Genomic DNA, 17,771 nt, shown 5'->3' with positions numbered 1-17,771 from the left:
ACGAATAAATATTAGTATTTTCAGAAAAAAAGGAAAAAAACAAAGTTAAGTAGATGATTCAATAATGTCCTTTTAATGCGATTTCGAGTAAACTCTGATTATGATACAAACAATTACGTAGCAAAAATAATACAATCATAAGTTTTTATTCCTCTATCTCTAAACTGTTGCTGTTGTTATTTAAATGTAATTATCAATGTAATAAATAATTAAAAAGTAAATATGATAAACAAAAATATCACATCAGTAATTTGAATTTGGATTATTAAATGAATTTGATTTCTTAAAATTTATAAAAGTTATAGAAGTTGGAATAGTATAAGAAACGTCAAAATATGAAAAGCATGTTATTTAGATTTGAAAGGAAAGAACCGGCAGTGCCCAAGATTAATTGACCTTTAAATTGAAAAGATAGAATTTATCTTATCAAAACGAACTAACTAGGGTGCTTATCGGACGAATCGGGTGATTATTTACGCTTAACAGTTGAGTTTATCGATTATCGATTTATAAATATAGTAATCGTCTAGCCATCCAATAAGACATCGGGCGACGGTTTATCGGCTAAATCAAATAGACTTCAAATAAAGTTGTTGCTGTCTAGCTGAACAAATATGTTTGACAAGTGAAGGAGATTTGCTGTGAAAATCATAAATAGTTATCAATGGGATCTAGTATTCTAGTTCAGATTCATAGTCATCAAAAGCAAAATCACAACGTTAAAATTTGATAAACAGAAAATTCGTAATTGTTTTTAAGGTTATAATAATTGTCTACATATAAACAATGAAATATGAATGCATGTTTCTTAGTCTTACATATACTCTCAATTAGGGAAAAGAGAGACGAATGTAGGGGTAGGGGTGCCTATCCGATGCTATTGAAATTTGATAAATTAGGGATTTAGATTTTAGGCCGTAGGATTTCAAATATTGCTTTATATACATAGGTTAAAAGTATAAATATAAAAATTATTAACGGGTTAATGGTTTATCATATAAGGAAATTGAGTTATCCGCCCCCAAAGTGTTAAGTCGTTAATTTTAAAATTTCAATCCGTTCACCGGTTGTTACCCCGAACCGATATCAATAAACCATTTTTTCGGTTAGGTTAACGGTTACGATTCAGTTATGAACAGCCCAAGAACTAATACTATTTCATAAAATAAATAATACTAATTGATATTAATGACTACTACTCATGTAAATAACTATGATTACATGACGTTTATTCACTAGGTATGACGAATAGGCAAAAATAAAAATCAAACTAATCAATCATCTTTAACCACATATCCATCACCGATCAAGTGGTCTATTTTTCCATCAGGGTGCTCAAAGAAATCTGTCACATCTAAGTGGGTGATATCAAATTCATTGTTAGAGACAAAATTAGCTTCAGGGTCTTCTTTTTTAAAGATGCTTGATAAAGTTCAACCAAATGCCTTGGTGTATGACAAATATTTGTCCAATGCCCTTTTTCCACCACAACGATAGCATTCAGTTTCTGAACCCTTTGCTTTTGGCTTCTCATCTTTCCCTTTCCACTTTTGGTGGTTATTTTTCTTTGGGGAATGATTAATACCAGAAAAATTTCTTCCTTGGCCACGACCACGATCATGAACAGGGCCACGACTTTTTCCACTCTTAGCATAATGGGAATACACTTCATTCACTTCGGGCAATGGTGTAGACCCAGTGAGTCGATTATCGTGATTTCTCATGAGCAACTCATTGTATCGTGCAGCTACAAGGAGAAGAGAAATCAACTCAAAGTACTTCTTGAAACCTTTCTCTCGATACTGCTATTGCAGGACCATATTGGAGGCATGAAACGTTGTGAATGTTTTTGCAAGCATTTCATAGTCACATTATCTCCACAGAGATTCAATTTAGAAGTAATTCTGAAGATCGTCGAATTGTATTCAGAAACAAACTTAAAATCTTAGAGCCTCATATGAGCCCAATCATATCGTGTTTGTGGAAGTGTGACCAAGTTGTCATATCTTTCCTTTAAGCCATTTCACAAGGTGATGGCGCAAGAAAATCAAGGCCTTAACACAGTCTTGGGTTGATGTTTTATTTTTATTTTTGATGGTGTCTCCAAGACGCATTGCATCTAAATGGATTTCAACATCCAATACTCATGACATATAGTTCTTGCCCGAAATTTCAAGGGCAACGAACTTTTGTTTCATATAATATTAGTCATAGCTAAAAGAGGGAAAAAATTATATCTTAATTTTCTCAAAGAGCTTCTTGAGACGGTAGAGTCGTGCTGATAACGTGAAATAAAACAATAAAGAGAAAGAAGAATATTGCAAAGAAAAGAAAAAGAGAATTTATTAATTTTTAGGATGATTTACAATGGAATAAAAACTCTCTAAGAAAAGATGACTTAGTCACAAAGTAGCAAACCCTAAAATCTCTCTAAAATATAAATATTTACCTTAAATACAATTCTATTTATAACGTGCCTTTAATTCTTGATTCATTTCGGCAACTGAGCAAGTGACATTTTCCATCCAGATAGTAGAAACGTTGAAGGAAAATTATATTTGCCAAGTTGGTAATGGCTCATCTATTTATCTGTGGCATGTAACTGAGTCCCTACTTATGCAAATCTCGGTAATTGTTTCATTGGGTCACGGAATAAAACTGAAGATAATCTTTACTTTAAATTAGTGATGGCAAATTGGTTAAAAGAAAATAGTTGCACATTTATGTTATTCATTAAAAAATAGTTTGGATAATGAACTTTTTTAAAATGCGTCAAATATGGATAAGAACCATATTATTTATTTTTTAAATGGATAAATGGGTTTACTTTTTACATTTGTAAAGCCTCAAATTGGTGGTTCCTCAAGTTTGGGACACTGTAAATTCTCTCAAAAGTGATTATATTGAAGAAGTAATATAAATATCCATATTATCCGTATAAATATGGGTCGATGTCGGATATTATATCCATTTTTGCATTACTCGCCCATGTCCAACCCAGCCCACACGTTTGTCACCCCTACTACTAAACATAGATAAACTATTGCAAAAATCATACCCCCCCCCCCCACCCCACCTCAAGGAAAGGCATTAGTTTGAATGTGAATTGTCACTTATGCATGAAATACTCAAGAAGGTTCACTGCATATATTTTTCAAGTGCAAAAATCAGCTGCTTGGTGGAACAAATTTAACCGTTTGGATTTTAAACTTCGGGACAAGCAGGAAGATAATAATTAATGGATTACAAACGAACATTCGGTAATAATAATTCTAAGTTTAACCCTTCCTAACTTGGAGCTAGACTTTTATCCTTTTGACACCTTTCGCTTTACACGATTAGCAGCTTTTCTTATTGAAAAATGGACATTAGAGCTACTGACTTCGCTGCTATGTGCATATGTTCAACACGGAGAAAAGGATTAAACAAGTATTCTACCACCAGTACAGGCATTTAAAGGGGATCACCAAAAGTCTGAAAATCATCGGGTACCAAAAATCAATTGCTAACAAGTAAAAACTAACAGTGTTGCATTTATGCAAACTAAACAATAAGTTTTACTATAATCCGAGATTGAATGACTAGTTTTCAGACAGGTTACAACCAAAACATATGTTAATAAAAAACCAACTCTATATTTTAACAATGTAAAAAATAATCAAACATCGTTACCATGTCCAGAGAACTAAGCTCTCTAACCTCTTCCCAAAATTTTGCAAGCCCCTAAAAACCAATATCTAGAGTGGGTGAGAAAAGAGGTAGAAAATATCCAACTAAAAAGACAATCTAAAGGCGCCCATCTCCAGATAGGAGAAATGATATTTCCATTTGAACTCACGGGCGACAAGGATTTGAACCCAAAATCTCAAATTCTCAAGTCTGGCCGATGTTAAGGCTGCCATATTTATCTGAAGCTCTGTCTGATCTTAATCATTCGCTTTAGTGTTGCTAGCCAGAAGTTGCACTCATCCCAGTCGCTTGTGGTGAGAAGTACCTAAGGATATGCAAATATAAGAAGCACGCGGAGATCATATAATATTCTACTAGCAATACTAGAACAAATAATCTGAAACTATAATCTTTCCAGAGAGCTACCTGTATCTGAAGGGCGGTACTGAAGTCACCATTGTCCAAGGCCTGACAAAGTTGCACAAGTTTCTCCGCTGCGTTCTTAGATATGTCCCCACTATTTAGTTTTGCAAAAAGCGCTCCTAACTTCTTTGAGTTATCCTCGATTTCCCGCTTCTTAGCTGGATTTGCTCGTGCTCCACCCAATGCCTCTGATGTTTCATTGAACAATCTTGTCAAAGTCGCTATCACGGGCTTTTGCTGGGCTGCAACACACCAAAAGATTCGTTTTATTACACATGTTGTGATTTAAAGAAAGCAAGCACAAGAAGTAGAACCTCATTTCCCAGTTATAGACTTAAAAGCTGATCCTACAAGCACAGCAGTCAACCTTGCCATTAAAAAAAATATAGAAAGAAGGAAATACATGCTAACATAGACCACAGTAGTTTAAGGTACAGTATCTAGGAGAAATTCGAAACAGTTTAGGATGGCGCTAGGTAAAGTGCAAATTCATCTAAGTTTACTCCTTTATTGGCCTTCTTATGAAGAATGGTTATAATATAGCAGCAACAGGAGCTTTTCCGGGGACAAACATCAGGTTAGAAGAATCCAAGTGTGAGAACTTGCACAAGAAAATACACTGTATTCTTTCTGTAACTTGATAGCATTAGTTACACAAACCATGAAAGTCTGTCAATGGTGCAGTGCAGTTAATACAAGAGCACTTCTTAAAGACCACATTCACAATCCATAGGTAGCAATAATTGCACGGAAAGAAGCAATGTGTTGGTAAGAAGGGATTGCATGGTCCGCCCAGTCTACAGGATTGTATGAACATGAATTAAACAGGCATTAAAGTGGAAGAGAAGCAAACCAGGAACATTTGAGGTATCCACCGTCTGAACTGTAGGTGGGGGAGCAGCAGGAGCTGCTGGCAGCTGGGCTTGAGCTGGCTGAGTAGGGCTGGGAGGCTGCATTGGAGCCATTCCAGGTCTCTGAACTGTATTATTAACAGGCATAAATCCTCTAGGAGCTTGGGAAGGAGCTACAACCTGAGGCATCTTTTGTCCAAAAGCTGGGCCGACTTGAGTAGGGTTAGGGCCATATGGAGGAGGCACATTAGGACCGGCAGGATAACCAGTATTAGCAGGTCCCTGAAATGAACATGCAATGAAAATCATAAGACAACACATTTATCTTAGCCCAAACCAAATCTCCCCCTTAGATTGAAGCGAAAAATGGAAATCTTTAACATACGGGATACAACTGAGCACCCAAGGTATGTGGCGGCTGCTGATATTGCTCCACATTTCTCAGCGCAGGGGGATTTGTTGGGATGAAGGAGGTCTTAGCAGGCTGAGTAGCAACAGGTGGTGGAGGAATGTTACCCTGCAAACACAAGAAAATATATATATTAGTAGGAAAAGATGACACCACATTAAAGCGCTTCAAGAAGCAGCTATCTGTTTCAACTCAATGGCAGCTATTAATTTGGCAAAAAAATCTTTACATCCAAGAGAAAGGAAACCGAAAAGTGTATACCTGAGGAACTGGAGGAGTTGGAGTAGGCAGAAATATGTTTGGTTGCTGAATGTTTTGCTGTGGAGCAGGCTGGTATGGGACAGGAGCATTAAAGCCGCTACTGTATGAAGAACCAAATGGCTGTTGATAATTCTCGGCATAGGGACTGTTCGAAATGCTTGGCTGCGGCTTGGATGGTTGCTCCTGGGGAGAGAGAAATTAAAGAGGGATAAATAATACAAAACAAAAATAATGGGCCACTAAGAGTGGAAGAAGATAATACCGGATAATAATGCTGAGAAGGATCAACCATGCCATAACCAGATTGATCAGCAACATAGCCGGATCCACTGTGCAGTTGTGAGTTGTCAAACGCCATAGATTTCGATGTATCTTTAGCTGCAAAGACCATAATGCTAAAAATCATCAGCTTAGCTGTTTGAAAGGATTAAACTATCAGCACTTAGTCGATTGGCTTGAAATAAAAGAATACTACCAGACATAAAAGACCGCCATTGCCTAAATAAAAACCAGACTAAATACGCCATAAAAAGCAGCCCAACATTCGAATAAAAAAAAAACAGGTACAGGGAGAGGGAAATCATAGATAATATTTCTTTAAATATCTCAAACAGCCATATCTACCTTCTTTACACCATAGTAATGCATGTCCATATTTCACTCTTTTTATTAGGTGAAGGGAGAGACAAACATGTTAGCCTTAGAAAGCTTAAAAAAAGACATTTATGCTATATGCAAACAAGCTGACAAAATTTAGACCCATCGAATGAGGAATGTTAAAGATGGAATGCACCCGGTAAGCCTAGAAGATTGAAATGGGAATCATCAACACCAAATGATGAAAAGGTAGAGTCTGTTTAGTCAACTCTCAAAATCATAGAAACACTTCTCAAGCTCCCCATCCCGCCAAACCCATAAGTTTACATGTCGGTAGTGTAAACACTAAAACAGCCAACTAAGATAAAGGCAAATGATACTATACTTCCTAAATATAACTAAAGTGGTGTAAGAAATTCTCTACAAGACATGAATCTCGGTAATAAGCTTCAATCAGCTGCTCCCTTACTTCTCAGGCATACAAGTGCTATAATAAAAGCACGAAGGACCAAGATTTTTGAAGAAGAGCCAAGCTTAACCAAACCATATGATCGTTATCAACATGAAAAAGAGAGGTACAATGGCCAGCTGCATAATAGTATCAGTCTATAACGGAGAACACTATAGCATTGCAAAACATATTAACCTGGTTCAGTGGAGAGTGCAATACGATCTCGTAAGATAGTCAATTCAGGTGACAATTCCTCAGAGCCCATAAGCTTCAAGTATTCCATTGCAGTAGTTAAAAGCCCCTGACTTGCAAGGATTTCAGCATACTTCTCAAGAAGCTTGCAAAGAGAAGCACTAAATCTCTTCTGGCCAGTTGCCAATGCAAAGACTATCGTCTTTTCCATTAAATCCTACAGGAAGGAACAGAAAATAGTGTGAAGTGTCTTAACCATAACATAGAAAGCTCAGAAAAATCTGAATGCAATACCTGAAGTAGGTCAACATATGATTTTCCATCACGCTTTCCTGCTAAAGTCCTTGACCATATTTCTATAGTTTTATCAATGTTCCCTGCACATATGTAACACAGTGTTGCTGGAAGGGTTTCACCAGCAGCCAAGAGTCTTGAAGCAAGTGTATCGCACAATGAAGTCCATTCATCTTGTGGAGCAAACTGCATGAAAGTGATGATCAGATTAGCATGTGAACATCACTTCAGATGGATAAGACAAAAACTGTCCTCAGTAAACATCCCATAGGTGTACATTAATTGTTTGGATCAGAGCAGATTTTCATATTTCTGCCCTATGTCAATGAACTTTTCATAATGCCCCTTACACCCCCACCCAATAACATAAAATGCAAACAATGATTAGGAGGTAAAGTAGAACAACTCACGGTGCAAAGGAGTGCAAGTGTTTCCTTCCAGGATTTCAACGGCCGGGTATTTACAAGGCTCATTAGATCGTTGTTCACCATAGCAGCAACAACCTGAAGTTATTGTTTAGACCGAAATATCAAATTTTCATGAGCATGGACTTGTCTCCATTTTGGAAAATGACAGAAATGATATAAATAGATCTTACCCTGAGGTAAGAAGACTGACTCGTTTTAAGGCATTGATCACGAGTTTGCTCCCACAAAGAAGCACCACCAACATGAGCAATAACCAGTGCATCAGCCATTCTATTTGCAGATATGCATTGTGCAACAGCCCCCTTATAGTCACCAACAACCAATGCGCGTTGAACAGTTTCATCGAATGATGTGTCCGCACTCCCCTCTTGTGCATCCACTTCTTGTTGGGACTCCTTCACATCAACTGACTCGTCAACAGCAAAGGAGCTCACAGATGTTGACACTGGTGTATCAGCTTTGGGACTCGGAAGATTGTTAAAGAAATCTTCCCCATTGTCCGTCACATGCATTAAGTTCTCTTTGTTTACAGCATCTTTACCTGAAAGATCCTCATCAAGGGCAAGGGCACTTACTTGCTCAGATATATCATTCTGCATAGTATCTTTTTCATCAACAGGCAGAGTGAAACCAAGATGGGACAGCAATTTTGTCCTTGCATCCCCATCGTCTTCAAACATAACCTTCAAGAAGCCCCATACTTCCTTTTCACCTGGAGATCTGTAAGACAGCGCAAGCAAGCTGATGTAAGCCGGCAGATGAATGCAACTTATGAAAGAGAAATTTCACCAATTTGAGGAAAAGGCATACTCTGACTCTTGACATTTCTTTTCACAGAAAAGCCTCAGCGAAGTTTTCTCGCCATTCTGAATCGCAGTCTCAAATTCAGAAGACCGACTCACCAAACCTTCTTCAGTGACTACGTTATGCACATGGACCTGGAAAGGAGTAAAGTTTAAGCAAAGCAAATGTCAGTAAAGGAGGAAATTACAAGACATGCGCTGGCATACCTCTGTCGATCCAGTTGGAGCATCAGCAGCACGGAATGAAACAAGCTTTCCACCAAAGCCAAATGACACTCCAGCTTTTTTCTTAGACCACCACTTTGGAGCTCGTAAAGGAGCTGATCAGCACACGCAATGCAAATGAAAACCCCAGATAGATTAATACAAAGATCACAATTGTTTTTCATTTAAAGCAGAAGAGAGACCAAGAGAAGTGCCATAAATAATGCAGAAAAACAATAGCAGACAAGCTGTAAACCCATAAAAACCCATTACATCACCCCACCCCACATGGGTACTACATAATAGTTCAGGAAGATGCACTTGTAATACCTGTCTATCTTCGTTATTCAAAATATAGGAATAATTTACAGTGATCTTTTCATTTTCTATTTTTGGCTTTTTAGCTACGGCCCCTCTCATATCTTGATATCTAGAGATCCATATCAAGTCCCCAAGTAGCCAAGCTACTTTTTAAAAATATCAAATATTACGTTAAAAAAGTTGACCGACCATAGTGTGTAAATGTCTCTAAGCAATAAACATGCACCTTGTTTCAACTATGCTGACAACTTCCTACATTCAATTGAAACATATAGCCTGATGTCCCGAACCCCAAGGATGTTGAGGGAAAAAATATAGAGAAGGGGAAGGAAGAAGATCAATAAAATATCATCATACCTGCGCCAAAATAACCATCTCCATCACCAGCTCGACCACAACCCTATAAAACACATGAATTTGAGGACCACACTCACCAATCAAAACAAAAAAGGTCGTGGTAGGGGAAAACAACAGCAATTCAAAAAGTGCAAGGGAAAAAAAGTTTTCCAGTTTCACAATATCATGTGTTTGTCCTATTGGACGAGCAATCACAATACCAAACATCTAGTATTTGGCAGCTCAAGTCATTCTAACGAGGGATATTGCCATACATGCCTGTCCTTGTACAGTATTTTTAGCTAGACAGCATGCCTCAACTCAAAATAGCAGCGGAATAATAAAAATGTTCAAGGACAAGGAGGCAGAGAATTTTTTTTGAAGTTCTTTGCTGTACATTGCAATCTGATAAATAAAGGATATTTATAACTTAAGAGGAACAGACCTCTATGTTGTAAATGCCAATTTTTCCATCAAATGATGATGCTGATATAACCCCTGGACACTTAGGATACCAATGTACATCAAAATTCCAATTGGTTCCAGCTGGCAATTCGGAGACAATCTGTCAAAGTTAAACAATACACCAATTGTTACTTCTCTTTGGAGCTTTCCATGGATAATAAAAAAAGAATAAGCAAGAATTCACTGGTTCAAGAACCTTTACCACAAAGAGAAGGTCAACAGAGAAATAAGAAAGTTATGAAACAAAAAGCAGAAATTGACAGTATGAGGATATGAACAAGCTAAAATTTCATTCACCTCTCCAGACACGACATCCCAGCAGATAGTGCGGTTATCTTTAGCACAAGTAAGCAAGTAGGAGCTGTCAAGGGGGCACCAGGACATTGCAATGACACCTGAATGGAAAATTTAGTACATATAAATATAGTATGGAATGTACTTGATAGATAACCTAAAACTGTATCTTTTCCTTTAAGATCAAATTATCTTATAACAGAATTTTTGAGGTATGTCACACCAATATGCTGCCGTTATTGGTAGCTTAAGGACTTTGAATATAAGATATTGTTGAATATCTGAGGAGCGAGATAATGGGAATTGAGCCTTTGGTTTATATTTAGTACTGGTTTTCCTTGTTACAGGTTAGTAGAGTCTATCAAATTATTTCCTCACTCCGAAAGTTTTTAAAATTCTATTAAAAGCAAGGTTCAAAACTTAGACTATTGTAATAAATGGAATGAATTTGATATTCATCAAATCTTCCAAACGTAGTTTCTGCTCCCTCTACCTCACATCCCTTCCCATTTATCCATTTATACTCTCTTCTTCCTCCACCATGCCATATCTCAATTCTCAGCATTCCATGCTGGGTAAAGGATGAAGCGATTCTAGCTGCATTCATAAGAATGAAAGGAATGGGGGATAAAGGACTGAAGGTGATTTAAACACAAAATTGCTATAGTTATATCTCCTTCCCTTCCTTCCAAATCCTACCAGCCAATCATGATGTTGCTCTCCTCATAGTGTAATTGCTAACCAGATTCTGCTTGCACCCACTGGCATCATGTTGGATAACTAGCATATAGAAACCAGTAAAATGCTGCAAAAGTTTTCTTTCTTTTGCCAAAGGCCCCCAGAGAAAGTAGTATAATTAACACTCAAAATGGACCAAAGCCCATTCAGTACCAAAACCCTCATATCTCAAAATGGTGAAGCATTTCAGGCAGATGCCTTATCAGCAAAAGACAGGAAGACATTGAGAGAGCAGCAAAGAAGAAAGGACTTCAAGTTAAGGAACAGGAAACAAACAAATCACTTGACTTTTACACTTGATTCACCTTAAGAAACACCATCGCACCCAGACTGTCCTGTCATGTGTTTTAGAAAAATATATCCACTTGTATACAATGAAATTTTGCAGATCATTTGTCGTGCACTGGAATACACTACCATTGTCGTACCGGTCTATAACAGTTGCATTGCTTTTACTTTTTCTTTTTTTTTTTAACAAGGTGATTATAATCATGAATTGACTGCATCTATATGGGCTAGCTAAGCAATAGTTTTTGCAAGTGCTTAATAGAGTTCAGCCATCTGTAAGATATAATTCCACCATCATTTGTCTCTTCAAACTTGCATGTTCTAAGACAGTTGAAACATGGAAATTATATGACTCGTGACAAGCTTGTAAAGATGGAAGAGACAAGCTTTCAGGTGCACTAACCTTTAGTGTGACCCACAAACTCTTTCACAGGAGACATTACATTCCGCATATCCCACAGCTGAACGAATAATATATTAGTCAGCTAATAATTACAACAAGCCCAAGAAAGATAGAAGAGTAGAATTCTTACCCTAAGTGCTGGTGAACCATCTTCATCGGAAGCAACGATGAGCTGCGTGGCAACATCAGGATGCCACTGCAATACAGAACACCGCCTTTTAACAGAATCTGCGAAACTGCATAGTAGCCCAATGGAGGTTTGAATGTCATTATTTCTTTACTCATAAATTGAAGGAGAATTGTTTCCACTTATAGCAACTCTTGAATGTAATAACAATATTTTTTAGAAGGTAAAATTGAATATAATAACAATTAAAGCATACACTTTATGGACAACTGCTTACCTTATCACAGGCTTCTGCTTCTTCAAATCCCACACAACTGAAATAAGAAAAGAAAAAAGAGGATATTACGGCAACCCTTAATAGAAGAATAACACAGGCAACCTCCGCTTCTTGCTTACCAGTTGTCCCGTTAAGCGAAGTGGAAGCCAATATATGCTGAACCTTGCTATTCCACGATACATAGGAAATTTCACCTTGAGTTGATGATCCACTACCCTGCAAAAAGGAGTCAAAATCTAAGTAAGTACCTTAAATAGATTGTCAAAATCAAGAACTTTTCAATAACTATAGCATGTTTATAGGCCAGGAAGAGCGGATAGCAAGAGAAAACAACAGCAGATCAAAACCATCATTAACTGAAACACACAATTAAACTAAAATTTCTGCTGTGATTTAAAGCCACACTTTTATCTGCTTAAACCATCAGTTCCATAATTAGTTACTTGCATGCCACTTATAAGGAAGCATAACTACAAAACTCAGTGAGAGTCCATCTGTTCCGACCTTAGTGGGACAGGTTTACCCACCACCTGTACTTACGGGTTGTAGCAACGTGCCTGGTGGAATAGCAAGGTGCATGCAAGTTGGGGCGACAATGACCCTTGTTACAACAAAAAAAGGACTGACAGACACCCCCTCATATTTAGGGGGTAAAACATATGGGAATATCTTTTTTTTGCTAATGGATGGAAATAAGACTCGAACTCAGAACTTCTACCCTACTTCCATATTATGTTCACTTGCTTGAATACTTAATCTGAAAGTTTATTCTTCTGGACAATGAACACTTCTATTTATTTCATTTAAGTTAGATAGTTTGAAACCCAAAACTGTCACCGAAAAGGCATGACGCTGGTGAACCGATCACTGAAAAGAGAAGCACCAGAGCCCAAAAAAGGACGTCATCTATTTTCACCAAAACATGTCCCTTTAAAACAATTAAAGAAAAACCTTTAACTCCATTTCGTTGTTTCTAGATAATTATTTTTATGTCAAGAGAATCATTAAGACTACTGTGTAGAATATTCTTAAAGCTTCAACCCTAAGGTGAAGACCCTAACAAGAGAATAGAATACATGAACTGGAGCCACAAAAGGGTTAAATCTCAGTGGATTATGACAGCAATGTCACCCAGCCACTTACAATACTATATTGCTTATTTAAGTCATTTATCAAAGATTCTACCGCTATTAAGTGGAAATCGCATTTCAAGGCGGTCACTACAATCCTTTTTTTAGCTGAAGTGGCATTAATGGCATCAAGTAAATGCAAATAGTACAAAAGAAAGAAAGAACAAAAGTGAGTTTTTCAGGTCCATTACAATGTGCAAGGCGGTCACCGCAATCCTTCCACCGCATTAACTTAGTTAACGACAGAGGGCGTGTGTAGGACAATATAAAGAAAGTAACTTCGTTAACGACACATGCCCTTGGGGCCGAAAGCCCTACATCGGCATGCAGACTGGCAGACAACAATCTAGCCTGGATTCTGACTTGTTTTTGTAAGCAGGCTGGATTCTAACTTTGAGGTGTTCAGTCAATATCCGGGCTCAAAGTGGCTTCACACCACATGGTTTTAACCAAATACAAAGACCATTTGTGCGAAGCAACAGCTCTTCTCATACTATGTCGAATTAGTATTTATTACAGTCATCAGTACGGTAAACCCCACGAGTCAAAACCCTCCTCGACAGCCTCCCAACCACTCCTTGTTGTGTGCTGCCCTCTTCCTAAAAATGTTAGTGAGGTTCATGCAATCCTTGACTTCAAAATTCCAAGGTTGCAACCAAGATGTTTACAAACAAATGATGGCACAAACAAATGGGAGATGACTAAGGACACAACAAAGGCCAGACTACGTCAGATATCAATGATAAAGACAAGCCTAACGAGCAACAAAAAGAGATGAAACCTTCAGAAGTATCTTAAGATGAGGGCATATAGGAACTTCTCAAAAGATAAGATATTGTTCCCAAAAAATTCATCTCCCAAACAGCAAACTGGAGTTGATCAGGTCTAAAAACATATGCTGGAGCATCAACCTTTGGCTAGTTCCTTATAACTTGCCCCAGAAGAAAGAGGATCAATATAGCCTGAAGAAATGGTGCCACTGGAACGGCACTCCTATTTTCAGTCTCCGTCTCGGCACTCCTATTTTCGATTCAGCGCTTCGTTGACTAAAGCAATTGCTTCTTCAACCCGTCTGACTCATACTAAAGAAGCGATAAACCCTCGCTTCGCATGCTTTTACCAACACCGGGCCGAGGTTCGTAACTTGGTGGATAATGGGACCACTCCTCTATACATCTACACTTAAATACCACGCTTTTGCATGCGGCAGGATTCGAACCCGTGACATGAATCTAACCACATATCACGTGTTGTGCTCAAGCCCTGAAGCATCATCTTGTATGTTAACTACCAATTTCAACCGAGAAGTTTTCTCTTCTTGCTTTCTCTTTTCACAGTGGCCATCACTTATCAAGAGCAACTACTGTTACTCGCTTAGAATCCAGAATACCAATCCATTTTTTTTTATGGCCGAGAAATTCGTCTGGGGCCGATCCTTTGGACCAACCGCAGCCTTCGAAACTCGGTGGATAATGGGCTCGCCCCTCTACCCTTCTCCACTTAAATACCAGGCTTTGCTTTGCATGGTGTGGGGGCTTGAACCTGTGACCTAAGACACAAATCCACCACCCTTTGCCACTTGAGCTAGGCCCTAGGGACAATACCAATCCATTTTAAAAAACCAACAAGATACAGGGGAGCATTTTAAGGATTGGGGCGTCGTGCTTTACATTTGACTTGAATGAACAGCTACAGAAAAATGCAAGAAGCTATATCATTTTTCCTCGGTTATCTCCATTGTACTGTGGTGGACTTAGAGGACGTCCAGGAGGGTAATAGAATAGTAGAATTTAAAAAAGCATTGCATGAGAAATGCTAATAAAAATATTTAATGTCAAATATTACTTACTTTAAGGGGAGGGAAATGGCTAGGTTCTGAAGGTTTCGCAATATCCCATATACAGATTTCACCTTCATCAGCTCCAGATGCAAGGAGATTTGGAGTAAACCCATTAAATTCCAATCCGCGAACCTAAAAATTAGATTTATGAGAAAAATATATCAGATACACAGGAAAAATCAAAATATGTCCACAAAAAGAACAGAAGCATGCAAAAATAGCAAAGTGGTAAAACTTACAGGCCCTCTGTGCCTCGACAGATTTCCAACAAGAGCACTTTCAATTGCCTCAGAACCTTTTCTACTTCCAAAGAAAGGACAGAAACAAAATTATATAAGGTCGAGGTTGCAAGACCAAAAGAATCATGCATTTACTCAAAGCAAAAATTCTTAATAGCATCATAAAAAGTGATATTATGCCCGTCTTTCGCCAGTAAATTATAACAAATTAGTCTTGCTACCTTTTTGCACCTTTCTCAATACTAAGTAAACAAGAACAAAAAGAATTCTTTTCCTACAAGGCTACAAGCATAGGTTTATAAAGAAGACAACAAAAAGGGCCTCAGTGAACTTCTCTCAAAAGAGGTTAAATTGGAAGTTGGAACAACCTTTATCAGGAGGGTTTATTTTTTTCATCTTTTTGGTTGAAAAAGGTAAGAGTAAAATGCAGACAGCATCTTTGGATTCAGCAGTGCTACATGCCCATAACAGGTCACACATATTGTGTGTTGCATCAATATATTGCCACGTCCATTCTGTCTTAAACACAAACAGTAAAAATCTTTAGAAAAATTAAATGGCAGAAGTATGCCCCACTAGATTAGGGAGATAAGAGATGATTGGTTCGAAAATTCTCCTGTCCAAGTTATGTCAGCAAACATAGTTCAATCATAGATAACTTCTTTTGAAAAGACATGATCACTTTAATTCCTTGACTTAGAAGGAGTAATCAGAAACACTACTCACTCCTCACTGCCAACCCAACTTCTAAACATCCCAGATCAATTACTCCACAATAATCACCAAGCCTGTGCATTTATTAATGATAATAATAAATAATTTTATTAATATTTCAGCACAAAGAAAGTGCATTTAAGGTACCAAAATCAAAGGAATCCTGTCCTTCAAATATGCAAGGAAACCTGGAACTCAAATAGCTGATCTAGTTCATTTACAGCACTACCATTTCACCAAAAGAACAAATTTTGAAGACACTAAACGTCTGCATTTAGTTCATCTCTTCTACAGGAAGAATTCTTCATATACATGCGCAAATGAACAGTACATCATCACAATGAGCAATAACATAAACTCGAAAACTAACCACGAAAAAGAAAACAAATTAAGGAAAACAGAGATTGGAATTACGAGATCAGAGGCTTCGGATTCCAAAGCCCAATGTTGCCATCAACAAGCCCACCAGCAATGATTCCATGCGAGAACTCCTCCGAGTTCGATTGACATTTACCCCAAGATAGCCGATTGAACCGCTCCGAACTCGGAACCGAACCGGCGAGAATCAGCTGCCGATCATCCGATACGAAATCCACCTCGAAAATGTCAAGATTCGCAGTGGAGCTGAATGAAAGATCCACCGCTCCCGCCATCGTTCCCGCCGCCAGATACGGTGCCTCCGGCGCGAACGCCGCCGATGCCGATCTGTTCACCACCTTTATGCTCGCCATCGGATCAGAAAATCAAAATTGAAACTATCTACACACACCGAACCAGATCGAATCGATATAGGTGACGAAATCCTGCGTAGATTTGGAATGAAGAGATTTAGGGTTAGGGTTTGAGAAATTGGGATCGAAGCTTTTCTCAGAGAGAAAGTATAGATCGAGAGGGAGAAAGAGAGAGGAGAGAGTGTGGAGTCTCTCTCTGTTTATTTTTTCTTGTTTGGGAATTTTTCAGATTAGATTTTTCTGCATATATATTTTCCTTATTTTGCTTCTTTTTTTAATCTCTTCTGTTACTACTTACTACTATAATATAAAGGTCGAAATTCATTTTGGAGAAGAAGGGAGAAGGGGGTTTTGATGAAAGGTAGGGGCTAATATTGGAAATTCAGACACGGGAATTGGGCTTCAACTTTCGTCATATGACCAATGATAGGTTGTCACGTGGAATGCATTGGTGGACGCTTAGTTAAATGACATGACTACCCCGCATATACCTAAAAGTCGGAACTGTAACTGAAAATTACAGAAATTAGCTAATCGTCCCCTCTTCCTACAAATGTTTGTAGCATCTATAGCCCCCTCTTCCTACAAATGTTTGTAGCATCTATAGCTCCACGTTCTCCCTAATCTTCCCCTCTTCCTATGAATCAAACAGGAGAACGAACACATGTATAAGAATTTGACTCATTAAAAGTTTAAACAGATCGAAAATCCTCACTTAATGTTGTCTTAGCTATGATTAACCTTGAATTTTAAGTTACTTTATTTCTACTAAACTACCACACCAGAGGCGGACTCAGGATTTTAGCACGACGGGACACCACTGTTTGCTAATCACTAGCGATAAAATTTGGCATGTAACTCTTTAAAAACTTAATGATTATAATAACTTATCATCCAAGTATAAACAAAAAGAAGTTCTAAAGAAAAGAAAAAAACATCGAACAAAGAGAGATTTCTTTGCATTCCTTTGTTTCGAACTTCGTGAAGAACTCCGTTCTATCTCTCCCTCGTTACGAACAAAAAAGTGGGGTTGCGCCCCAGTTATACACTCCCTTCATTCTACGAACCTTTGTTGATTCTGAACTTCGTTCGTGAAGGAGCCGGACTTTTGACGGGCCAGCCCTTTTTTATGCACCGCTTTACCCTGAAAGGAAAATGAGTTTTGCTCCTCTGGGCGCTAGGCGCTCCCGTGGTTCGCGAGATGGAAAAAGAATGTTGCATCTGGCACGAGATGATAAAGAGAGAGCTTCGTCTATTGATGAACAACAGATTGACGGAGCTCTTGG

At 38.1% G+C, this 17,771-nt stretch overlaps 1 protein-coding gene across 1 annotated transcript; it reads right to left on the bottom strand.

The window, feature by feature from the left end:
- Positions 1-3,533: 3,533 nt before the first annotated feature.
- On the bottom strand, positions 3,534-16,811 carry LOC107777739 (protein transport protein SEC31 homolog B). The gene is made up of 22 exons (XM_016597869.2): positions 16,169-16,811; positions 15,041-15,101; positions 14,811-14,933; positions 11,951-12,047; positions 11,832-11,868; positions 11,558-11,663; positions 11,428-11,485; positions 10,002-10,099; positions 9,685-9,804; positions 9,261-9,303; positions 8,586-8,698; positions 8,386-8,513; positions 7,746-8,295; positions 7,558-7,650; positions 7,148-7,333; positions 6,857-7,070; positions 5,876-5,991; positions 5,614-5,796; positions 5,329-5,460; positions 4,946-5,225; positions 4,096-4,334; positions 3,534-3,994 (listed from the first exon to the last, which is right to left on the bottom strand). The coding sequence occupies exons 1-22, from the start codon at positions 16,483-16,485 to the stop codon at positions 3,905-3,907; spliced, it is 3,384 nt and encodes a 1,127-aa protein (XP_016453355.2). The 5' UTR covers positions 16,486-16,811; the 3' UTR covers positions 3,534-3,904.
- Positions 16,812-17,771: the final 960 nt, after the last annotated feature.

This window comes from Nicotiana tabacum, chromosome 22 (assembly GCF_000715075.1).
Source record: "Nicotiana tabacum cultivar K326 chromosome 22, ASM71507v2, whole genome shotgun sequence".
NCBI lineage: Eukaryota > Viridiplantae > Streptophyta > Magnoliopsida > Solanales > Solanaceae > Nicotiana > Nicotiana tabacum.
This window is presented reverse-complemented; position numbering and strand designations above follow the sequence as displayed.

What these genes read in the sequence shown, in the direction of transcription:
- LOC107777739 (XM_016597869.2), bottom strand. Translation starts at nt 16,485, where the DNA reads ATGGCGAGCATAAAGGTGGTGAACAGATCGGCATCGGCGGCGTTCGCG. An exon ending in TTGGCATTTACAACATAGAG is followed by an intron (nt 9,304 to 9,684) that starts GTCTGTTCCTCT and finishes TGTGTTTTATAG; the next exon opens with GGTTGTGGTCGAGCTGGTGA. An exon ending in TGGGTGCTCAGTTGTATCCC is followed by an intron (nt 5,226 to 5,328) that starts GTATGTTAAAGA and finishes TGTTCATTTCAG; the next exon opens with GGACCTGCTAATACTGGTTA.